The sequence below is a fragment of the Accipiter gentilis genome, chromosome 5 (assembly GCF_929443795.1).
Source record: "Accipiter gentilis chromosome 5, bAccGen1.1, whole genome shotgun sequence".
In the NCBI taxonomy this organism is placed as follows: Eukaryota; Metazoa; Chordata; class Aves; order Accipitriformes; family Accipitridae; genus Astur; species Astur gentilis.
This window is the reverse complement of record NC_064884.1, coordinates 13,050,822-13,077,410: the sequence shown is the minus strand read 5'-3', so window position 1 is coordinate 13,077,410 and position 26,589 is coordinate 13,050,822. Positions and strand designations below refer to the sequence as shown.

General features: G+C 37.7%; 1 protein-coding gene across 2 annotated transcripts; it reads right to left on the bottom strand.

The window, feature by feature from the left end:
- Positions 1-24,787, bottom strand: SANBR (SANT and BTB domain regulator of CSR). Of its 2 annotated transcripts, XM_049800816.1 has the most exons (21): positions 24,495-24,787; positions 21,060-21,225; positions 18,941-19,127; positions 15,501-15,594; positions 14,210-14,448; positions 13,289-13,347; positions 12,414-12,574; positions 11,448-11,534; positions 11,220-11,330; positions 9,107-9,230; positions 8,779-8,931; positions 8,401-8,546; positions 7,927-8,026; positions 6,779-6,811; positions 5,142-5,241; positions 4,048-4,142; positions 3,906-3,934; positions 3,735-3,808; positions 2,590-2,678; positions 2,133-2,224; positions 1-1,231 (listed from the first exon to the last, which is right to left on the bottom strand). In XM_049800816.1, the coding sequence occupies exons 2-21, from the start codon at positions 21,207-21,209 to the stop codon at positions 1,195-1,197; spliced, it is 2,160 nt and encodes a 719-aa protein (XP_049656773.1). In that variant the 5' UTR covers positions 21,210-21,225; positions 24,495-24,787; the 3' UTR covers positions 1-1,194. The 2 variants fall into 2 exon arrangements, with proteins under 2 accessions (XP_049656773.1, XP_049656774.1); XM_049800817.1 differs by lacking the exons at positions 18,941-19,127; positions 21,060-21,225.
- Positions 24,788-26,589: the final 1,802 nt, after the last annotated feature.

Genomic DNA, 26,589 nt, shown 5'->3' with positions numbered 1-26,589 from the left:
TCTTGCTGACTTAATTCCAAACTCACAATTTATTGTACAGCTGTGGTCTGGAATAAGCTTTCCCTGAGCGCTCTTTCTACCTGTTTCAAAAAGTCAGAATGTGTTTACTCAAATTCAGCCATTATTATTGCCATTATTGCCATTTTCTTTTCTAATATGCAACGTATTTCTAGGCAAGTTATTTCATTTTGGTAGCCCTGGATTTTACATGTAGACAAACTTGTATTCTATTGCTCCAAATACAGAACTTGAAAGTGCATCTGACTTCTAAACAGTATTATTCAGGCAGGTTTCAGAAAGTAACTAGACCTGTAAGATCTACATGCACAAATCTTCATAATGATACATCGCCATTGAAAGATGCAGAATTAATAGCATATCTGCTTGGAAATGTAGTGGCATAGCATCATTAAGAGATAGAACTGCTTTTTGTCCTAAGGTCTGGATATTAGATGGGAACAAAACACTATATTGTGCAAGAGGAGTCAGATATGGAATGGGAATATTAATTTCACATGCAAGTAAAGCAAGCATTTCACGTGCAAGATGCAATACTGCGTCATCATATATATGATATAATAATAATATAATCTTTGGAGGTCTAGTCTCTACCTGCTACCCACCTTCACACGAATGGGAGTTGTGTGATATCCAGAAGGAAGCCTCAGAACTGCATTAAAATTTTGCTTAAACTAGTCTAAGTCACAGGTATTGTCACAGACTTTAAATGCAAATCCCCAGAGGACTGACCTAAAATGTACCATCAAACACTACACAATATAAACACACTAGGCAACTTGTGTTAACGCTGCTGACTGTATTCAGAATTCAGTAGTCTTGCTTTTTCCTTTTCAGTACTTCTAGCATACTTAAAGGCATATTTATGTCTTCCCCATAAATAAAGTTAGTCTGATAATTTAACTTTGTAGATTTATAAAATATTTTCTATGCAACTTAACACAATTACCTAAAAAAGCAATTAAATTTAAATTTAAGAAATAGTATATTTACAATTAAAATAAGTACAGACCTTATTGGATTTGCATTCATTTATCGCACAAAATAATTTACAAGGCTTAAAGTAATAAATAAGTCACTGGAAAGCTTTCAGAGCTGCGCATTCTCCGTTTGTCAGAGTGCAGTACAGTTTCAGGAAGCAGTAATGAATTCTAGTTAAAGTTTTTTCATGAGTCCTTATGTTGGACGGCCTTGACCAAAACGGGATTTTGACCTGGATCAAGAACACATAAGAAATGTATGTACATTATTACTGCTAGAATTTTAAACTATTGTCCAGTCAGCTCTCTAGTACAGTATTTGTTTGAAATTATTTTTTATGTTAAAATGTCTTGTGAGAGAAGGAGAGGGGAAAAAAAAAATCTCATTCTCAAAATCTATTACTGAGAAAGTTACCTTTCTGCCAGGATACCTGTACCCACAAACTACATATTCATACAATGGTACACAGCTGAAAGAACTGTGATGTCAAATATCTTCTTTTGACATCACTAATGCTACAGAAAAGTCACATGCATTTTTTTTTTTTTTGACAGAAATAAGACCTGTGAGAAATTCCTCTAACAGTATATTTGAAGCTTCCAGCTCATCCTTTAGAAGTTGGTCAGCAACTCCACTACAAACTTCAGCTCAAGAGGCTCACCTGCTGGCCAAATTATAACCAGCTGTAGGCTCTACAACTGCACACGGTGTGCCAGCTTCTCAGTTCATTTTTGTTTTGTCCATTTAAGGTGTAGAAGACCAATATGCACTAATGTAGGTTTTTGGTGTGTGTGGTTTTTTGGTTTTGTTTTTGGAAGGAGGCCAAAGAATAGGCTAAAGAATCTTAGCTAACACTTTTCCAGTTATCCATAATTTTGCAAAAAATTATATCAGAGCAGCAGTCCACCTTCCAACATAGAAGCTATAAAGCAGTTCTTCCAGCATGGGTAGAAGAGTTTCATTCTCTTAGCTCTAGTTTAATGTGACAAAGGAAGCTTCCACACCATATATGATTAACCTGCTGGAATTGACACAGATTCAAAAAAGTGTATGAAACGAGGCATGTTTTTCTTTAAACGCACACCACCACTGCCACCTGAAATCCATGTTCTGCTTTTGTTTTAAAATCTTACCTGGCATTCTTCTCAGCATTGTTTTGCCGTGCACTGATCTGTGCTGAGGCCTTTATCTGAGCTTCAAGTCTAGAATAAATGCCTCCTGCATACTGGAATCCAGAAAAAAAATAATCAATTTTTGACATTAATCTGATTTAATCAGTGACTTTCCATAAAAATCACTAATATTCAGCAGAACCTATGGCATACTTTGTTTCATTATCACAACGCAGTACTGAAACCTTTCAAACCTATCCTATTTTCCATGCCAGTTTTTAAGGGCAGTCAACTTCCAACATTATTTTAAACTCATTTCCCCCAAAAAATCATGCTTGGAACAAAATGAAGATTGATAAGATTCAGTTCTTTAGCTTAAGAATTGAATAGATGGTATTTTCATTTGTTTTACATATTTTTGTTAACCAAGTCTCACTTTGATTCCGTAAACACTACATTGTGACAGGACAAATCTTACTTCTTTGCTGTCTTTTGACTTGACTCGATCAAGGTCTCCCAGTCTCATTTTTATTAAGTGCCCTGTAATCTCAGACATTCTTCTCTGATCTGTCAGAAATAAGAAAGAATATTTAGAACAGAGGTTTTCCTTGCTACTTAATACAAACGGAGAAGAATTAGATGCACACTTCAGTGATACTGTATTCATAAAATTAGCTTTCTTTTCAGCTCATACAAAAATCTTGAACAACCAAGATCCTAGATCTTGACGCGTAATGTAGCTTCAGCAGTGTTCCTGGCAGATACTAGAATCAGCCTGAGGCATTACACTGAGATCAAAATCTATGGGAATGATTTTGAGGCAGAGGTTTTCAAAATAGCAAAAATGCACGAGTCTCAGGAGAGATTAAAAAAGGTGGAATAAATGAACAGAATTCTGAATATTTTTAGTTAGAAAGACTGGGAAAGAGGTAGAAGTGAATGTTTATCTCTGTTTATCTACACAGTCAACAAATGGCACAGGGATGCAGGAAAAATTATTCACATACTTATACAGTCATCAGACAACACAACTATAATCTCTGTAGGTTACGTGCTGACATTCCAAATAAAGAACATAAACTGCACTAACATACACTCATAATGCATTTTTTCTTTTTCTCCTGTAAACTTTGAACTCCTTTCCAGTATTTTCCAAGACAGCAGACCCAATGCTGCCCATTTATTTTTCAATCTGTGTGCAAGACTACAATGTATAGTTTTATATGGTGGATTTTCTTTCCGTTTTCCTACCACAAACATTTTTTTCCCCTGTAGAATAGAAGAGACTGCTAGTAAATGCCAATCAAATCCTAACATAACATTTTCAGAAGGAGTTCTAGCTGCACGAATATTTTTGTACAGTTTGGAAGAGTCTGAGATTGCTGTGGGGTTTGGATACAGCTGATTACTAACAATTAACCTAGTTGAAATCTGTTCTTTTCCAAATGAGGAGCAAGTATAAAAAAACCCACCCAAAGCCCCATTGCTGTTTCTGAGATCAAATTCAACCTAAAAGTTTCTAAGCAGCTATATTTTAAGAAAATTAGCCATTTCTTATATGAATTAATAGTTTTCTTTGCATAATATTAACTTTATGAAAGCTAAACTCATGCAAGAACAGACCATCTTCTCTTTGAGCATCTTGGTTGAATCTTAGTGACCTTGAGGCATCCCATTTGTTCTGCTGCATGCTCACACTGGTTAGAAAAGAAAGATGCACAGCATGTTATCAGTAACAGTTCACAAAAAGGGATATACTACAATACGTTCTCAATGACTTTGAAAATTACTTACATGAATGGAGATGCATCTCGGGAACTTGACTATCAAAGAAAAAAAACATGTTAAGTATGTTTTAAGATCAAGTCCAAAACTTAAAAGAATTCATCATTACTCAACCCAACCAGAGAGGCTAGCTTCACAGCTATGATTTTACCTTATCAGAAGGCTTCTCCTTTTTCTGAACACTTGGGGAAGAAATCATTTTCTTTGGGTGCTTGTAGGATTTCTTTAATTTCTCCTTTCTCCCTGCTAATTGAAGAAACTTCTACTCATACCATCACAGATACTTGGGTTTTCTCAACTACACAGCTACAAAAGAAATGTTTTCCCCTCTATTCCTTTACAGAGTAAATGAACAGGCTATTTTCCTGTAGTTAGTGTTGCAGTCATGCTAATACATGCAGATTACTCAAACACTTTTCTATAAGTGTACAGGAACTCAAGCACATATTTAAAATGCAGAGTGGTCACACATAACAGCACAACTTTTCTGCTGTGAAATTAAAAGTGCACATAAGAGCTACATCTTTGACCATACTAATTCAATCCACAAAATCTGAGTGATATCAGACCAAAGAAGTTTAAATTCAAACTACAAAAATTTTCACTCAACTTTTTTTTTTTTTAAACAAACTGGTACACTCCAACCCCTTTGAGTCAAGACAAAAAGAACTGCCTCTGTTCAAATGACTCCTTAGCAGGGTTGAAAGGAGAAACTGCTTTTTGGCTTTCCATATTCCTAAATCCCTTATCATATTAAAATAAAACAACAAAAAAGCCCCACAAAAATCTTTTTAGATCATATAAAGCTTATTATCAATGCAGACACAATTCTAGCCACATTCACCAGTCATTCCACTATATAACCAGAAGAATATTCGGGGAGGGGGTGGGAGCAAAAATATAATTGTGTAGCTACTGCCTTTTCTTCCAACATTTATCTATGTGAAACTTCATAAAAGTAACATAAAAGTAATTTAATAGTGTTTTCTGCTAAATCTTTATCAACTCTGAAGACATCTCAAACATGAATAGTTGCAGATTTCCTCACTTGCCAATGATTTTTGATGGCACTGAGCAGTGAGGTAATTTATATCTAAACACAGGAAAACTAGAAATAAAATTCAAGTAACATTAGTTTTTATTTTTAAAATGCCTAACATTTAAAATTTGCTTACAGAATAATTCTGCTGCCTTGAATCCCTATCTCTAAATTGCAGGGAGGATGACTGTAGAGACTTGTTGTACCTGGTTTCCTGCATACTTCTTCTTCATCCCCCACTTCATCCTCCGTGACCTCTGAGCCAGTAGTATACTCCTCTTCTTCAGAAAACAACGATTGCTGTTTCTAGTCAACAGGAGGAAAGTACCACAGATTATAAGTGAGGCTTGATTCTTATTAAGTGATACATTAAATATGTCTCAAAGGAGCTGACTTCAAAAGTAGCTCTATATCTTAGTGACATAACTGCGCACAGTTAGGTCTGACAACATGATTCTCAAACGTTGAGAAAGTAATTTCAAAACTTTGCTTAGAATGTTTTGATAAATATTTTTATTTATGTTTCTTCTAAGTGGTCAAACATTATAAGAGGTTGCCCAGAGAGGCTGTAGAATCTCCATCTTCAGAGATACTCAAGATTTCATTGGATATGACCCTGAGCAAAGTGGTATAGCTTTGAAGTTGAATCTAAGTTTGAAGCTGGCCCTGCTTTGAGAGTGGGAAGATATACGTAAGATGACCACCAGATATCCCTTCTAACCTGTATTATTTTATGCTTCGGTGTTTAATATCCAATTTATTTCTGGCTATATTATTTTTCTAATTAATAAGATGCTATAGTAGCAAATGTCTGAATTAGCCACATAATCATAGAATACAGGAAATGACAAGTTTACAGATGGTTATATTGAGGCTTGCTGCATCTTGCAAACTGCCTGAGATTGCTGAGATACTCAGTAATTAAATACCACAAAGCATGCATATCACAGTGCACTACAAATGCACACAGATTATGTACACCAGAGCTATCTGCATTAATAATTTATTGCAAGTTGGTCTGGAATATCTGGTTGGGGTTTTTTGTGAACTCACCCTAATACCTAAAAAAATTTTTTTCCTTCTATCTCTTGTACATCATCATAAACTACAGGCTCCAATATTGCAACAGATGGGGTCACAATGAATAGTTCTGTGCTGATCAGCATGAAATAATGAAAATATTAAATAATATTTAATATTAAATATTAAATAATATTGAAAATATTAAGGAATGGAATGTTTACATTGTTTGAATATACACATATATCTCTCAAAATAAGTGATAATGAGTGCCTAGTAATCCATGAGAAATGATAAAGCTGGACTGCAAGTTCAAAAAAGTTTAGGAAACATGTTTCTGCAGGAAGAACACTCTTAGTATAGGACACTAGGAACATCAGACTGCAACACAAATCCTCAAGAGTGACAGAGGTAAACTACTGCTCTCTAGCATTTACATACAAAAATAGAAATCATGTGACAACCTATGCTATTGGAAGAATGACTCCCCATTCTATGCATTTGGCTGGGTGATTTCAATGATTTACATTTCTGTCAGCCTAACAAACTATTAAGAACTGATGCATGCAGTGCTGGTCTACTGTTTGTTGTCATTTATAAAAAACATTTAAAAGGAATTTTAAATTTTTATTCAGGTAAAATAGTACTTCACACATACTTTTTACTTTCTTGTGAAAAGAACTGCTATACTGCATTTCCAAATTAAAGTAAGAAAATACATTTTCCACCAAATTAATTAGAAAATAAGACGAAAAACAAAGCTAGTTCTCTGCCAGTGCAGAAGAGCAAATATTTAAAATTATGAACAAAATATTTTACTAACCAGCTGTAAAGTCCAGTTCTTCAGAGAAAGAAACTGTAGTCACAGAAAGAGAAAGGCATATAAGTTAAAGAACTAATAAAAATAAGAATTAAAAAAAAGGTGAGTGGAAAACTAGTTCTAAAACTAGGAGTGGTATGTTATAGTACAGCAATCTACACTGATAACTCCTAGAAGGCCTACTCCCATCTTTATACTTGGTGGAATGACTAACCTCAAAGAGGTTGTGAGCCACTGACCAATTAAATGCAGTGAATTCAGAGTCATGTTTTAAGGTGCCTAACCTTAGCACTAAAAATATTTACATCTGATTTTAATAAAAAAAAGGCAGTCCAGGACAGGAAGGGGGAATTATGTACCAGATTGTTATGGAGTTTAAATTTAACAGCCTCCCACATTTATCATGGGAGAGCTTCTGATCCTGTTTGAAATTCTCATGGAATCAGCAGCATTGTGCTACCATCAGGATTGCCAAGTTACCAGAAGTTCCATGATGGGTGCAGAAGTTCAAAAACTTATCTTCGCATAAAAGCTCTCTTTAAACCAGACGTAGTATTATAAACAGTCTCCTTAAACTTGCCTTAGAAAGTATCTCTGTTGACTTGACATACACATAGTAACATACATGCATCATAGCTCTGGAAAAGTAAAATCTTTCACATCTTGGGGAAAAAACAAACCAACCAACCAACAACAAAAAAACCCCAAGCAGAACACAACCCAAGTTACTGTTCTTCATTTATAGACTTGCAAAAGTCATGTGGACCTACCCAGATATATCAGCAGACAAAACAAAGGCAGCAATTATTCAAATATTTGCCACCTGATGTATTTTAAAGTATGACTGGATCCTTAAATATCGTCAGTTTAAGAACGGGGTGGGAAGCACAGACATATGGAGAACTGCCTCTGATATACAGAAATATTTCCAGCAGACATGGTAAAAGTTTTGCCTTTTCACCAACCAGATATTTTGTACCTATGCTAGCCTATGCTATCCTGCAATGCTCAGCAGTACACTTCTTCCTCCAGCAATGCCTGGTTTTTGTTTTTATTAAAAGTTGCCTAATGAATTCTTCAAAGTACCCTTGTAAGAATCCTCATTATCACAACAAAAGGGGAAAAAAACCCCAAACAACATTAGTACTCACAGCATTGATTTCTCCAGTTTTTGGACCCCACGGTGTATTTGGTTCTACAAGCATATCACATTCAATGCCTTTTTCATCACAGAGCCCAATACCAGAATCACTTAAAGAGAAAGATGTGAAATGAAAATAAATTTTTCTATTTCACGACTTTAGACTCAGTTTCTCTTTATTCATCATGTATCAAGAAAGAAGACAGACCTCCAAGTCAGCCACATAACATTTTGATAACAATTCATTATAATATAAAGATAGGAGTAAATGCTTATGGAGGATGAATTTCTAAATGTCTGCTTGAAATGCAAAAGGAAAAAGTACTTGTTCCTTTCTTCCCAATTTCCAACTCAACAATCAAAACCAAGTTACCTTTAAAGATTCCTACGTCCCATTTTAAAATGGGAGAGAAATCAAATGTAACATGCACACGTTAAGTGTTGAAGGCTAAGTTATTTCAGTAACACAATACAATGTTCTTACCTATTCTCATCTTTAGTGAAAGGAACAACAATAACATCTCTATGATGAAGCAGATCATTCAATATTTTAGTAGTTTGAAATGGCAAAGCATGCCCATCTTCATTTCCTGAAGGTAAATCAACCGTGTGATCCCTCACTTTGCAGCCCTGCAATACACATACACAAAAGATCAAATACTTCAGTTAATGGGAAGAACTGATTTCAGGAAGTACAATAAAAAAGTTCAACTTTTGAACTCTTGTGTCCCAAGGTCCCAGCCTGCTTTGGGACACTGCAACAATTTACAATACTTATTTTGGAAAAGATCTATTTTCCTAACACACTGTCACCCCCCTGCCACCTGTTATGTTTTTTCAAAAGTGAGCTAGTATTGAGTACCTTTGGGAGGGTTGTAGGATCAAATCGAAGTACTTTTTGGTTACAACAGGGATATACTCCTGTCCCAGTCGAGCCCAGAGCACTTGCTACACCTGGATAAAGAACTGGCTGCGAATGGTACTGGCAGTGGGAGAATTCAGTACACAGGAAAGACTACATTAGAATAAGAAGAGATAATGAGAGGTGCGATTACCTATGGAAGTCAAATAAAGAACGTATACCAAGCTTTACTGCTATATATTTCCCAAACTGCTTTAATCCCTGCCTCACCCTGCAAAAGTCACCCACAACAAGCCATCTACAGACAAACAAGTGAAAATATACTAACTTGGTTACATCTCGAGCAAGTCAACCAATTAACAGTCCCCCAAAGACGCCAATAAACGTCCCGCCAAGACTTCAATTCCTCGTGAAGGCCAATTAAGTACTCATGGACTTCCCAGGTTTTGTCTCTGAAAAAGCAAAAGGTCAGGTTGCATACAGTCATAACTATTTTGATCCTGCCACCAGAAAGGTGAGGTGGAGAAGGAGCAGATGCTCCACATGTTCCACTGGTGAAAAGCCTACAGAGGAACTTAGAACAGAAACGATACAATGTGGAACAATCATTATTAAATTCAGACCATGACAGAAGAGCCTATATTCTTTCACAACATCTTAAACTTACTAATAACAAAGCATTACAGCTTGATTCAGCTCAAGCTCCATACACTGCAAATTTATAAGCTAAGATAAATATCAAGACTTCTGGAAATCAGGAGAACCATAAAACAGAGGAAAACCCAGTACACAGAGTAGAAGAAATAAAAATACACATACACAAACAAGTTCAGTCATATTGCAATTTTCTGTCTTTAAAGTAACATGCTGTGCAACAGAAGTAATGTCATTCTATTTATTTTAAAAGCCAACATAACATGTTTCTATGTATCTGTAACACAACAACAATTACTCGGTTAAGAATTAGTTTGAAAATATAAGACCATGTCTTTTTGATTAATATATGTATCTGAGGCTTCTAGTCTTAAAAACCACAGACTTTGTTCCTTCCTAGTGATAAAATGACACACACCTCTTCAGAATTCAAAAGAGAATATGCAACTTACACTGGTGCACTTTATCTTCAGAAAGAGCAGAAACTGTTTTCCCACAATTTTAAGCCCTGGCCTGAACCATTTTTTATTATCTATATGTCTAACCTAGACTAAGGAAGCAGTACTTCCAAGTGGAAGTTAGTTCTAGAGGACCAATAAATATAAACCTATTTTTAAATTGTTAAAGATAGTCTTGTATTAGCCCATAAGCCTGAATACATTAGTAGCCAGCATCACTTCACCTAAGGAACTGTAAATGGATACTGTGCAGAAAAAGTCACAAGTACCACAAGGCAAATAATTAGAACCTAAATATTCCTCTGAGTAATTTTAAAACCCTGCACATTTATACACTAGGAATTGCATAGCAGCTACATACAGTCGGCTTAAGTGAAGTAATACAACTAATGAATTTTACGTGGCTAAACACAAATGATCCTAATAGGTCAGGACAGGGTTGCAAGATTCGGTTCTATTTAGACTGTTAGGCAGAACTTAATCCACACCTTGGAGTTACTGGTGGGAGGTAACACTAAATACATGTTACCTGGGGAGCTGATATTGAACTGTGCTTTGGTTGTTCTGAATAAAATAGATGTGATGAGAAGGGTCTCCTGTTATTAATTTCCCTCCATCTTCCTTAAAGGGAGCATGTGGGGAGGGAGGGAACTGCAGCTGATCACGCACTGATCATTAGGAAGAGAATCCAGCTGTTCACAAACATGGATCAAACAGACAGAATTGAATTAAACATTTGTGCCAAATGAATCAACCATACATACAGAATAGGTCCTGGAAGCTCCTCTGGCAAATACTTTAGAACAAAAAAACAACTGGCAAAGTTTATTTATAGTGGTCTTTAAGCAGGCTGAGTATTTGATCTGACAGCATAAAGTCAGTCTAGAAAATACTCTTCAGCATTTCTTTGCTGGCAGATGTGGATCTAACATTCAATAACAAACCTTTTAGAAATGCAGCCTTTAACTTTATTTGCCATCAACTACACATCTTAAAACCCTTTGATGAAAGAATTAGCTAAGTATTTTCTATTTAAGGCAGTACAAGCCAAAATAGCCCTCCCAGTAATTGAGGCTGTAGTTCTTCCATTCCAATCAGCAGCAGCACTACTGAATGAATTTCAGAAGCACATCATCATAATCACCCCCCACCCTCCCCCTTTTTTTTTTTGGCTAGGTAATATAAGAGGTTGAGGTGTTTCATACTGCTCTTCACATATCAACAACTTCATTTTGTAATGTATCTGATAATTCATAAACATATAGTATTTTGTAAAATCACAGAAAATCATATAGTTGAAGAAAATTTTTTAATATATATATTCCCTACCTTATATGAACATAGACAATATTCCCATGTTGATCTATGTTGATTTTTCCTGGTACACAAGGAATTCTTCTTTCAGTTTCTTTAGTTAGCAGCTTTTTACATAAACAACACCTAGATTATAAAAATTAAAAAAAAAAAAAAAAAAAAAGAAAGCACTGGAGCAAGAGTAGGACTTCAAAACATAGGGACTGTCCTTGCAACTGAAGTAGTAATATAAAAAGACCATACCTGTATAATGTTGCTGCATTTCCTCGAGAATCTGGATTTAGGTACTCTGGATCAAACAGTCTCTCAATCTTCTTGCAGAAAAGCTTACTATTAATGACAGCAACACAGTTTACCCATTAGAAAAATACTGAAAATTATTTTATGTATAGTGAGACTAACAATTATATTTTGATGATAAGTCACTCACCATATTTCTCTCACAAGCTAGCTTTTAATGTGATTTTCCTTTAAACTAACCTGTTTACATAACTGGTTCCTGACCTGGTCATCTCTTATTTTTACCCAGATGCAAGGAAAGAGATCTCTTAATTTTATTTTCCTTTATTATGTTGCTTGCCAGTATAAACTGCCAGCTTCTACCTCGATTAAAGGACCTTTTATTAATGAAATTACACTTCAATTATAAAAATTATAACGTCTTCATCCCTACTGATTAAAATCCTTTCTTACTTTCACCTTGCTTGTCTGTCAGCCTGCCCGCCAATAACTGGCCCTTATCTGGATACTAAGCTGGAGTCCTTATGTATGAAATAGTATTCCATCACAACTATTCAGCCTTCCAGCCATCCTACATTCTACATCTAAACATGAGAGTTCACAGGATGCTGAAGCCAAACCATTCTCTACAAATTAGAAGCATGTCATCCCATAAAAGGTTCCTTACCCTAATCCTGGCTCCCATGTGAGAATTCATGAATAATTTGTCCATGCCACACGCCTAGTGTGGCCTTTCCTTTTGCTCATTTCCTATAAAAAGCTCTTTCCTTTTGCTCAGAATTTTAATATAAAATTCTGAGGTCAATTCATGATATTCTGATACAAGACACATTATGTGAGAATAGAAATTGTGTGTATATATATATATATATATATATCACTTCAAACCCCACAGTGTCTTAGCTGTTCTGAAAAATGATCCAAAAGCCCAACAGCACTTCAGTAATGTATTACAGGGCAAAAAGTTACCTCTTAAATTTGTCTCTTTTGTCCTTCAGCTCTTCCACTTCATTGTGCGTGAAGAGATCAGCAATGTGCGTAACAAGATTAGCATTGATACAATTCATGTTACATGGTGTGGCTACAATAGCATTCATATTTTTGTGACAATAATGAATACATTTTTCTACCTAGGAAAAATAAAAACATTAAAAATAATGTTAAGGAATTCTAGACAAAGATACATCAAAGGAGACTCTGAATTAGCATGACTTTATGTTCTCCTCCAAAAGGTTTCTACAGACCAAAAAACTCCACGAATGTTTCATCTTCAACAAGTGGTACCTTCTAATTGCTTGTAAAAAGAGAACCACAGTACACATTATACATAGTATTGCCTGGATCTCAACTTATACAGCTATGTTTACTGTATATTTAATTGTGGGTCACCTCAATGACAGAACTTTTGACAAACATTTTAACAAACAAGTCAGTAGATGTTAGTTATACAGAGCTGGAGAACCAGATCCTAAATTGCAGAAGTGTCATTCATGTAAAAAGGATATAAAACAAAGGTATTCACTGATTTAATATTTTTTTCATAAAACCTATCAGAAGTCAGATACTGATGTTACTCTAAATCAGTCATCAGAAGGCAAATCCAAGATCCCACTATCACATTTAGAAATAACTTACCCTAAGTTTTCTTGCATTGATATTCTGCAAACATTAGATTACTGATCTTGCATTGATTACTGAACTTGCATTGAATAAGGGGGGTAAAAATCTCAAAATGTTCTCATTTAATCATCTGTTTACATAGCAGCCAAAGCATAACAAACAAGCTGTTAGACACCAGGTAATTAACTATGCCCTTATGGCAGAGAATAGTTCTTAATACTTACTAATGAATCCATCTTCAAAAACTCAGAAGAAATAAGAATTGATATGACATTTGATGGTTCTAAAAGGCAACAACAAAAATTTTTTTTTACATGAATTCTTTTGATAATTTCACATCACATCCCTCCCTCTGCATATTTAGTATCTGTTTTAAGTATTATTTTACCAATCAACCTGTCATTCCATCATCCAATACGTAGAGCATTTTCCATCTTAAGAAACGAAGTTTTGGTTTACATTTAGATGGCCAGAGTACAACTGTAACAAACTAGCATTTATAAAAACTAGAAAAGGTGACTTCATAGGGATACAATGAGTAAACAATTACACAACAAGATTAACTTCCATCTGTAGCCATCATACCCAGCTGAGATTCTGCTTAGTATAACCTTCACATTGCAAGTTATAACTCTATTCTCTTGGCTTGTTTATATTTTAAAAAAATGGTAGCAAAGACTCATAAAAAGATTTAAAACTTGCCTCAAATTCATAAAGGCAAAAGTTTTTCTACCATTGTATCAGACTGCATTGAAATTTTAGAAAATACTGCAATTCTGCTGATGGGGAGTAGAGGGGAAACAAAACCAAACCCAACAATCAGTACTTCAAAACTACCACTCTGTTCTTGGTCAGAAGAGGTCTGAAGAGTATTAACTAAAAACACCAGATTCCCAAATATATTACATCTTTTCCACTGCTTCAACTATCAGTATGTTTCTTCAAAACTGTCAGTGTTGTCAAATCAGAGATATCTGCTATAATAACCAGAGGAACTCTGTTGCAACACTTTTCTAACAAATTACAAGCTTCAGTGCAACAGTCAAACAAAAGAGACTAGGGCTGAACTGTAGCAAACATATTAATTTTCCATTAGTACAGAACATAATGAACCTACAACAAATGATCTACACACTTTGTTTTACCTAAAGTGGGCATTTCATTAGCTTCAGAATCTTTAGTGTTCCTTTTAACGTATCTTATCAACCAGTCAAAGATGTGAACGTCACAGTGCACTGAAATATCCACCTCTTCCCAGCGCTGGGCATCCACTGACAGATATTCAGCAAAGTATTTCATTTCTGAAATCAAAAGGTCTCGAGGACACACAAAATCTTCTTTGAGGTTTTTTGCTTCATCGCATACATGGATCACCATATTTGGCCTTAAAAAGAAAACAAGCCACATACCAAATTAGGTCCATAAGCCAATTAGAACACCAAAACCGATCAACAAAGATCTCGTCTCCAAATCTGGAACACATGTTGCAACACTGATGTCACTAACAGTTTTTTATTAACAGGACAAAACCAAATTGCAGTTACTAACTATTACTACAAACAATTAATAGAAACTATTGTCAAGTGAAGAACGCAGATGCATATCCTCTGACACATAATCAGCGCAATTTAATTAAGGGACTAGAGAAGGAAAATTTCTAGCTCCAGTCCCCAATTTTGTCACCAGTTTGTTACGGGATACTACCTGAATTACATTGATAACTTATTTGTTCTCCCTTTTTAATTTTCTTGAAAAAATAGACAGATATACATGCCTAAGTTACTGAGGCACCAAGGAAAACAACAGCATACAATAGCAATTTTCATCGTGGCAATTAAAATTGTTTTATTGTATATTAAAATGTCTTTTTCTTAAGAAAAGGTCAAACCTAGAATCAGTAAATGCTGTCTCTACAGAAAGATAGTTATTAGGTTTCAAACAAACCTATTATTCTACATGTACTTGTATAGTATGGAAAGCAGGAATGTGATAGTATGAAAAACAGTGACATGCATGGCTATTTGAATTCGTGGTAATATTTTTCGTTTACATTTTTCATTTATGACTTTGTTTTCCTGCTTTTACACAGGGCAAATCTATGTACACAAAATATTTTTTAATTAAAATGTTATCTTGAATGAATGAATCTTGTTTCATTCCTTTTTAAAATCTGATTATGTTTCCCATTCTCGCCACAGCAGCAATCAATCACTCAGAGGAACACTATGGAGATATTTATAAACAATCTATCCCTATTGCATGGAAGAAATTCTCAAACCAACCCCTAGTATTTCTGTAGCAATGTAAGGCTTCAATTTTTCACAGCATTTATTAGGATGTTCCCAGGTGTTTTCTTTCTGATAGCAGTAAAGTATGAGCAATTTAGACATCAGTTCTATAATCCCCTAGATAACAAACACACAAAGATCTTCTTACCCCTGGCTTTCGTCAGTGCTTTCTCCACCTTTATGCACAGGACCTTTCTCAGATTCTGAAGAGCAATTCCTTGTGGAGGTTGTGCTGGGCCTTCCTTAAATGTAAGGAAAAAAGGCTGCATTAGAAAAAAAAATGCCTGAACTTTTGCTCTTCAGCATCTTGGAAACACAACTGAAGTACAGTTTTCATGGTGGAGCAATGTTACACAACTAGCAACAAATCTGCTACCATTAAGGGCTACTAGATAATCCAAATTCCTGCTCTGAATGCCATGCACCAGAAACTCACACCAGCAGCACCACTGGGCTGCCCAGACACTTGGCTGCAAACCCAGATCGGTCCTGTCTCAATATAGAGTAGTAAGATTCATGCAGTCTTCAGCATTTCCTTCCAGGAATACAATCCATTCCTTTAGCTCTCCATCTCTGCTTTGTGGGATAGGGGTCTTAAGGGTCTGTCACATCAAAACTTCCATTTTTGGGAAGCTTTGCTGCCTGCCAGAATATAACAACCTGAGAATAACTCCACTTCTTATCCATAATGTGTTAACTTTGGAAATAAGTTGCTTCCAAACAGAAGTGGAGAAGTCTCACAAGATGCGTTTTTGCTGTGTTTCTCAAACACATGGCTTAAAGCAGCAGATTATATAAAACAATGCTCAAAGAAAGCAGACCATGAAATTTGCCTAGTCCTAGAGCTACACCATGTAGCTTATTCCAGGAATAAAGGATAGCTGCACTTTAGTTCAAATAGGTTATCTTTACAAATGCACTGCAAGCAGTGCAACCTGGACACAAAACCCAGTGAAGTCCAGAAGATCTAGTCACCAAATCCAGCAAGTTCTAGGTCAAGGGCTAAGACAACCCCAGCATTCAGACACTGAATAACTTTTCTGACTGTGATAAATGAATCACTGCAGTCTGAAATTTCAATAATCCTGCTTATAAATCAGAAAGATCATTATCTTTTTTAAATAATGGAAGGGCACATATCTGTCTTCCACTGATGAAAACCCATAAGGTCATGATTTTCCATGATTATTCTCTACTCTCAGATTTCCAGGAAGAGTTCCAGAAGCATCTTCTCCCTCTCGTGTAATGTAAGAGGCTGTACTCTTCTGAAGAAGACTAAGATAGACCTCTTCATCTTATGGCTAAATAACTATAGCAGACTGACACCAAAAATTATCTGGAAGCTCTATACAGTTCAGAGCACAGTACAGTAGTTATGCCCTTCAGGAAAACAAAGTCATCACACCAGAGGCAGAAGAAACAAAACTTTCTCCAAAGATAAAGCCTAAGGCCTTGCACAGTTAAGCCTTAGTAAGGCCATAATAGAGGGAACGCAGTTAATAAAAGGGGAAGATTTACTAGACAGACCCTAGTAAAACCTTGGAAGGGGCTAGGTCAGCCACAGCCTTCAGGGCAGGCATTCCACTGCAGGCAGATGACCTGTGCTAGCATTAGAGCAGCCATGGTGGGAGTCCTATATTTTGAATGCACAGTAAGCTATTTTAAAGGAAAGTCCTGTGGAAAAAAAATGACGTGGAAGAGTTCTGTCTGCAAAAATTAAGTAGTTTATTTTGAACACAGAGAAGTTATTTATTAAAGGAAATAATACAACAAGAATATGCAACACAGCCAAATTAACGGGCATGTCTGAACTTCACCATACATTTCTTCCTAGCTTTTTTCTTCCCCCCAAAAGATTATAGATTGTTTGACTTCCAAAAGTTAGTAATAAATACTTTGGGTAAAAGACTATCCTATATGGTTGTTTAGTGCCATAATATGCATTCAAAGGGACTTCACAGCAGTTTGCCTTATAATTAGCAAGTAATAAATAAGCTTTTATAACTCAGCCAAAACGACAATCCAGCTAAAAATGAATTTGGACTGATTGCTTTTTCTTGCTGTTACTCATGTCTACAAAGAAATCCAAACAGGCCCAAAATTCTTAATCCTAACAATAAGCAGATGTGAATAAATCCACTAGGAAGTAATTAATAAAAGAAAGCACATTTACAAATAGGGTTCTCTCAAATCTCCAATTCCAAAATATACAAGTACCTCACAAATATTAAGAAGGTGAGTTCATTCAAGCCTATCAGAAAAAGATTAATTATCCTAATTTCATATCAACAGATTACATATAAACAGGGAAAATGATTTATCAAAAGCTGCGAAAACAGAGAAAAAAATCTCAGGCTAGGATCTTGTAGTAGGAAACATTAGGGTGCTTAACAGCATTAATACTTATTACATGTATTATATTGTTAAAAAGAAAACATGCACTAACTGTCTAAAGAGTTTTATAAGCAGAGGTAGCTTGCTAACTGCCTACTGGGAGCTACTAATCTTGTAAGTAGCCACCTGTGGGTGCAAGAAGCATTCATCCCACATCATGCATGTAACAAGTACGTAACTGAAAGCTGACTGGAAACATTTTCAGTCTAGATACTCCATATACAGTTTTCAAATATATTTTCTTGATTAGAGTTATAAAAACATTTTATTCATTCTCCAGCAAAGCTCAAACAGCTTTCTTCTACAAAGAGAACAGTGGCTAGAAAGCTGCATCACTGTGAAGAACATCATAACAGAGAACATTTTGTTTGAACACTTCACTGTCGTCTTAATTTTTAACACAGAACTTGTTTACTCATTACTGAAGCAAATTTCTCATGCAACACATTTACTGAGTCCCACAAGGCGCTGAAAACATCTCACTCTACAATGGCAATCAGAGAACAACTATCACACAGCTAATTACAACTTCTTACAGGAGAAGAACTTAAGGAAATGTTAACAATATTTAATTGTGCTGTGATTGAAATACAACTATTAGTACTGGTCCTCTTCTGCCAAATTATTATTGGGACACATAATTGACTAAGACACATTTTATGTCATTGCAAGACTCTCTTGCATCAAAGAGTAGCTATGCTACACTCCAATTCCTATGTAACCATCTTGCCACCAAGCAGTATGACAAAGACAGGGCTTTCAGCTGGGAGAGAAGGGTCTGACCTCAAGGGACCACCTTCGCAGCCTTCTGCAGCTTTTCTACACAGAAGTTTCCAGTTATTTTAATAACACAGCTTAATGTGATCGCAAATGGCTGTAGGTTTAACAGTACAACAACGGGGATACAAAACAGGAAAGTAACTCCTCTCCCCACCAAAAATCTTAAATGTAGGATTTGGCGTAAGGATTTACGCCTTTTGGAAGGACAAGCTATTGAAAATACCCAAAGAAACATCAATTCTTAACCTAAGCTAACTGAAAATTACTTCATGTATGCATTATATTTATACTTAAGTTTCTTTTTCAAAAATGAACAACTACTATTCCTGGGTGGCCTTACCGCTCAGGACAGAAAAGCATGCACATACTGATTATAATCAAAGCCAATATATTTCAGAATTACTAAAAACATACCAGTTATAGTAATGGAATCCTGCCCAATAGCAGGCTCCTGAAACTCTGTCTGTGTATCGAGCAAGGAGGATTTGATGTACGTAGCTAAAGTTTCCACAGGACTCCCACCAGCGGCCATCAGGGGATTATACTGGTTGTCAACAGGTGAACTTCCACTGCTTTTTAGTTCATCAAACCTTTTTGCACACTGTCACAAGATTAAATGATAGGACAATGAAGCAGTAGCTTTCAGTACATTTTTAATAACTATAATTTGAGACTGATATTGTATTTCATATCTTTTGCATGTGAACAGTTACTGATACTAAACTTATAATGCTCCCTATTTAGTTAGTGGCATCAGGAAAGTACATAAATATGCAGTAAAATATGTAAGATTTACCAAAATTAAATACTCCAGCAGTAAGAGAAGAAATAAGATAGAACCTGTTTCTACCTTTATTTCCTTAAATCCTGTGATTTTAAGCTCAATCTTCAAAAGGGAAAGTTACGGGGAGAGTTTAAATTCTCATTTTGTAACTAGTTCTTTTACCATACACACTGTCAAACATTATTAAAAGTAGCCATAGTAATTGGTTCATAATTATTGTTTTACTTTATGACTTCCATTCTGATTTGGACAAAAGGGACTGGTGATTTCCACTGCAGTTCTATTCACTTTCTATTCCTTGTTTTGATGAACTAGAAAGTTTTTCCATTTTGTAAATTTGTACTGATACTATGATAATAATGGGTTTGGTTCAGTAGCATCCTATGCACAGGTAATTGACACATACAAGAAAATCTACTGAATTCTACAGGTAGATCCTCCTGTGACACATCTTGCCAGGCTCCACTCAAGCAGCTGTTTTTATTAATTTCTTTTGGGTTGAGCTAACCAACATTACTGCATGCCTCCTGCCCCTTCAGGAGAAGTGCACACAGTGACATCCTTCTTATATTAATGTAGTGTCTCAGTTTTGTAATGATGACAGTCTACTATATACAACAGATACATAAAAGCACAGATATACATTTACTTAATTGCCTTAAAGAGGGACTCCACATACATAAGACATTTCATTCTTTTAAAACAAAGTAACCAGACATGTACTAATCAATCATATAATCTTAACTAATATGAGAGAGCTCACCAATACTTTTATAATTATTTTATTTGCTATATGTGCACAGTACTGTCTGCAAATTGAAAAGTAAACAGAAGGGACACCGCCCCCCCCCCCCCCCCAAGCGCTTTGCCAAGCACTTTAAAGGCAGTAACATTCCACAGAAGCTTCTACTCCCACCAAACATTCACTTTTATGTTCTAAATACAAGGTTACAGTGATGCCCAATAGCAATGCTATAAATGTGAGCTGACACATTTGATTAAGTTTGCCAGAAAATAAGGACCAGTGGCTTGTTTTCTCCCGGCTTTGCTGAATCACAAGGGCAAAAGACATTTTCCTCTCTTGGCTTACTTCCCCTCAGAAATTAAAAATGAAAAAACAAACAAACAAAAAAAACCCCCAAACCCCCAAGTAAGCATTTCACCAAGAAATGCAGCAATCCAGAAAGATTAAGTATATGGAGGTACTAGTTTCTTCCAACTCTATTCCAACCAAAGAAAGAAAAATCCACATCTTGTAGATCCAAGCAAGAGGCAACTGCACTCTTAACTACCTAATGGAGATCTGTAACTCATACTTCCTTAGAATTGTAATGACATAGAAAGTTATCAGGTTTGCTAGGAAGTATACTACAATCTACATGAGGTTAGTGGGTACTGCCATCCTTTCCATGAAAATCTTAGTTGTGCTAACATATTTCAATTACATAGCTACTTTTTTTTAATTCCACTTTTTAATTTTTACTTTCCAGTAATTTTTGTTCTTTTTCTATATCAGTTCTAATGAAATAAAATGCAGACTATATTTCTTAATTTCAACATTTAGGTTTTGTAGAAACATTTTTTTTTCCATCTACTGCTCATTTAACATTTTTGATTCTTTAGGTATAAATTACTTCAGGGAAAAAAAAACCCATCCCTTAACTTCAATTTACCTCCCTCCCCCAAAGATGTTTCCTTCTTCATAAAGTACTGGTTAAAGTATACAAATTCTTTTATGAGTAAATTCACCTCTTTGGATGTATATCCTGGAACTAGCCTTGCCACACTGTCCCAGTTGATAGGCTGAGGAACACCAATTAGGGAACACAGGATCATATCCAAAACCATTTGATTGTTGTCATACGGAAAGTTATTGTTTTCTGAAAATCCACGACTCATCTTTGGCTACTTAAGCCTAGAAGAGAAAATGTTATTAGCAAGTCTCACTGCATAGTTTTCTAGCACTTCATAAATTACTATGGGAAATATTTACCACAGCATTACAGTCAAGTACTAATGCTTTATTTGACAAAATTTTTGTATTCATATCTGCATCCTCAAAACCCTGGGGGGAGAAGCAGATGTACAAAACACACCACAACCAACTCAACAGCAGCAGACACTACCCCCCATTCCTTTAAGTTGTCTGTTTCCAGGAGGGATTCACAACCACTGAGCCCTCCACGAGAAAAAGCCACCCACAATCTCAGAATAAACAGCCTAAACTGCAAAGGGACATTTTAATTTAAATTTACTTACATTCAAATACACTAATCTGTTTCCCCAAACTTTTTACTGCTCAAATTTGGTCTCCTCTTGCTCTGCTTACTTGTTTTGCACACCTGACTTCAATTACATAGAAGCCAACCCAGGGCACCCTGCTAAGGGCCATCAATAATAATTTGGAGCCAGGAAACATATGACACCTGAATGTCTTCCAGCTCTCATCCTGAAGACCTGACTTTTGAGTTGTCCCAAGGCACTCATAACTCCTGATTAGCTGGGATTATCAGGGCCAAAAAACCTTGTTCCTTCAGCTTCAATCTGAACACCAGAACAAAGCATATAAGGACAGCAGTGAACATCTTAAAAAAAAAAAAAAAGCAGTTCTCCTAATTTGAAAAAAGTGTTACATTTAGTTGTGTGGGTTTTTTTTTCTTTTTCCAAATGAATATTCTGTATAGCACCAGGGAACACAGTAAAAGTTCAAAGTACTGTTTTAGCATACGCTGGGAGAAAACTACAGGCATTAATCGAGACTTTCATATTCAAGTAATGCACAGCCAAAGAGCTTAGTAAGGGCTCACATTTGGAAAGCACTCTGGACCTCTTTCAAAGTATCTTTAAACAGATCACGTGAATAACAGAACTTAAAAGTTACATACAGAATTTTGACTTGTAAAGCAAGGATTATAAAGAATTTCAGAGAAAATACACTTACATAGTAACAGATTTAACTAATCACTTGTTACTAAAAGTATACTACACATAAATGTTTCTTTTGCATCATGTTCTTTCTAAAAGAAAAGATGTTTAAAATACACAAAGTAACACTGATTTTGTTTCTGACTCTAGAAGAAGCTATTCCAGCACTTTTTTTGTTTTGTTGGTAGAAACAGAAATCACAATATCAGGTAACTGTAAGCTTTCATCTTCTCAAAAGATTAGCTGAATGAAACCATCAGAAAGAAAAAACCCAGAACCCACTAAGATAATTCTTAGGTTTCATATATTCATGAGATATATATATTAAAAAAAAAGCCACAAGCAAAACACAGAAGACGAGTCCAATAGAAAAAGTCATACCATTTTAGCAATTCTATCTAAATGAAATCTATTGCAAAGTGTGCCAAATGGCCATTTTTAAAGGACAAAGGTCCTTCACAGACAACATGAGCCCAAACTTTCCAACTAAGATAGATGCCACTATGAGGTAAAGGTAGATCAGTCCCTACAGTCATTGAGTCCTTAGCCCCCAACCTGACAGTATTATCAAGAGGTGTCACTGTGGTTGTTCTATGGTGGAAACTTCCCACTGTCAGCACACAGACAGATGTCAGTATCAATTATATTTAAACCACTGACTATCTACTATATCTGCTGTTATGAAAAGAAATAACCGGGCCAGAACAGGTCAGCACCAGTGGCAAACCTGCGTGGTTATAAAATAAGAAGCCGACGACTTCTGCTACTTTGTACGCACACAGCAGCTGGTTTAAAAATATGTTTGAATGAGATTAGTAGATGACGGATATTAGAAACCTCTGATCTCGCACCATTAAATACCCTTAATGAAAGCAGAATTACTAGCAATATCAATATTCCATAAATCACCATTTTAAGGACTAGTTCTACAGCATGATTGTACTGATTAATCAAAGAAAGAAAAGCAGTTATTGTGCAACAGTTAGAGTCTATAATTTAAAGGAAAAAAAAGTGAGTCCTTTGCTAGTAACAAGTTTACATACACGTCAGGACTGTGAAGCAACCCGACCACGAAGGGATGACAGGTACTTTAAAATGTAGTGACGCGTTCAGAGAGGATGAAGCTTTTGTCTCTCAAACATCTTTTTATTTACTTATTCTGTACATTAAAACACAGTCTTATATATACTTATTACTGCAACAATAAATGAAGGCGCATACTTAATTACAAGCATACAGAAGTTAAGTCTTTTTATCTCTATTCTGGGAAGAGCACGGGACTCCTCTTTGTGGCTTTATACATGATAGTTAACATTTGCCTTTTTGTCCTTTAGGAAATCCTGTCAGAAGTATAGTTAAAGACACACGCAAGATTCTGTCTCATGCAAGAATGGTGCACTCCATAAGAGCAGCAACCTAAAGCCTGTAATAAATCATATAGTTAAGAGAGAGAAGGCAACTTCTACAGATTCTCTCCAGTTTGTTACTGCAAGTAAAGCTCAAGTTAACCCTTTCCTCCACTATGGAAACCGGAGGAAAAGAGTTTCAGCATTATTTAATTCTGACCAACTCATTTGACATGCATCATACAGAAAGATACACAACAATAGGAATTTTTATTAATACTTAGAATTCTAAAAATTAAGTGGTGTAAAGGACTCCCAATACTTTAATATTCCACAAAACTGGCATGATTTAAAGAAAGAGTTAAATCATTATGCAGGAAGTTGGTCTACATTACAGAAATGCACCGTGGTTTGTTTGGTTTTTTTATTTAAAGCAAAAAGATCAATCTAAAAAACGAAGAATCGCTATGCCCTTGCACGTGCATAACCTGCAGGAAGGTAAAGATGGTGGGGTGGGCACGAGGTTTCACGCAGAACACTTAAATGCAGCAAAGTGATGGTGCAGAATGAGGTAGGGGAGAGAAATAACAGCAACTTGGATGGTAGCTTGCCCGCCTAGCAGCCAAAATAAAAATTAAAATAAGGCATTTACATAAGAAAAAGTTAAAACCGATCCCAGTTTTGGGGGCAAGATCCTACAAGTGTAAGCAGCCTCCTCTCGCAATACCGTCCTGCTGGGACCCGCCCTCAGCAGCGGGGACCTCCGCCAGTCACCCCAATCCTCGCCGACGGAGAAACCCCCCCCGCAGCTGGCAGGCACCCCTCCCCGGTCAGAGGCGCTGCAGAGCGGAAGGGAAACCGCAGGAGGCTCTCGCGGCTTCCCCCGGCGGCGCCAGGGCAGGGCAGGGGTTACCTGGCGGGCTCCCAGGCGAGGGGTCGGCGGGCGCGGGGCAAAGCGGCGCGGCGGGACGGGCAACGGCTCCTCCTCGAGGCGCGACGGCCGCTGGGGCAGGCGGCGGGACGGCGGCGGCGCCGCTCCCCTGAGGAGACAACCCCGGGGGCCGGGCGGAGCGGAGCCCGGGCGCAGCCCGGCACGGCCGCTCCCGCTGAGGACTTCGGCAGAGCCACCCCGGGGCTCCTCAGAGCGGCGGGACCCACCGGCCGCCCCCCCTCCCCTACCCCACCTGCCGTGCCCGAAGCGCGGGAGACGGGCGCCCTCACACGCCGGCGCCGCCCGGCCCCACCCTCTCGGGGAGGGGGAGCGCGCGGGCGGGGAGCACCGTGAGGGGCGCGGCAGCCGCCAATCGGCGCCGGGCGGGTGATGAGACCACGCCCCCTCCCGCCGGGGAGAGCCAATAGGTTGGCCGGGGGGGGGAGGGGGGGGGGAAACGCGGCCGCGCGAGCAGGGCGGGAGCCCCGGCGCGCGCCGTGTTGCGGCGGCGCCCTTGCCCTCCCCGGCGGCCCCGCCTTGTCGCAGTGCAGCGGCGGCGGCGGCGCCTCGCGCCCAGCGTCCGGTAGCCTAGCAACGCGCCGCCCCGGGCGGGACCGGCGCGACCCGCCTCCGCGTGACGTTGACGTAACGCCAGCGTGCGCCTTCGCGTCTGCCCTCACTAGTGACGCAGCCCGGCCCTCGCCCGCGCTTCAGTCGCGACGGATCGGGGCGGGGTGTGTGTGTGTGTGTGGTGGGTGTGTGGAAGTATTACATCACGCGCGTGGCGTCATGCCTACCACTCAAGCCCACAAATGACGTCATGCCACCTTCTCCCTAGCTCTGGGCGACGTCACACCGACCCCTGCCCTCTGCTGCCTGCGCCCACATCCAGCTCAGCGGCGGCTTTTTGACCGGTAACCCAGCCCCCCCCCCCCCGGGGTAACCCCGATGCCCTTTTCTCAGTAGAAGCCCAGGATTACATAACCACACGCAAACATGGTAACGCGAAGGAAAACCTGGGGAGCCCTGGCACCTGAAGTTCTTCTCGTCCTTCAAAATAACGCATCAGATACGAGAATTAGCCCCACGATACAAGCACAGCAAATTTATTAAGCAAGAATTTGCATTAAAACTAGTAAGGAAGACCGCACTGCATCCGTCGCTCTAAATAGTTGATACACTCGTAACTACAAAAGCAGTAACAGAACATCTGACGTGGAGCTAATCACACGCAACCGCCCAACCCCTGGCAGCCGTTCAAGGCTCCTCTCAAACCAGAGTTATTCTGCAAAGGGTCAAACACTCCCAGTCCTGCTATTTCATCTGTTGCTGGTTTGTTCCCTACCGCACGTCTGCTACTGCATGAAATCTTCCCAAACACTTTAAAATTACTTCCCTTTCGAAGCCACCCGTGCCGGCTATGAGTCAGCCCACATCCCCTTTTCCTACATGCAACATATAATAATCCCCCCCCCCCCCCAATCACATTCTTCTTTCTGACTGTATCATGCTGTGTAGCTTCTGTTCCTCCTTGGTATTTTGGCAGGAATCACCGAGATATTCATGGCCAGGCAGATATTAAACATTTTCTTCCCACAAACCCACCCCTAAACGCTGGAGTAAAATAATGAGAACAGAGAATGCAAAAAAGCACAGAAAAGTTGAGAAAAGGGATTGCACCAATCTAGAAAAGTATATAAGATTTGAATTCTTTAAGTCAGTATGAAAGCTTCGTTTGGGTTTCACTTAAAGTAGAAAACACTCCTGATTTCATACTGTTCCACAGCAATCCATAGAACAAGCGAATGCTGCAGTATTACTATATTATTATGACATTAACTTATTACACTATGAATGGAAGGTGATGGTATGTCAGAGAACTGGCAACATAGTGTTTTAATTAACCTCTGCTGTTAGGCAGAAGTTCGGTCCCTTCCTTTTTATTTTCTTAAGTAATAAAAAAATACCAATATCAGTATTTCAAAAAAAAAAAAATCAGTATCTCAAATTTTACTCATGTGAGAGTCTACAGACTATGCTTGTTCAGTTACCAATAATTCAAAGGTAGTGTAACTAT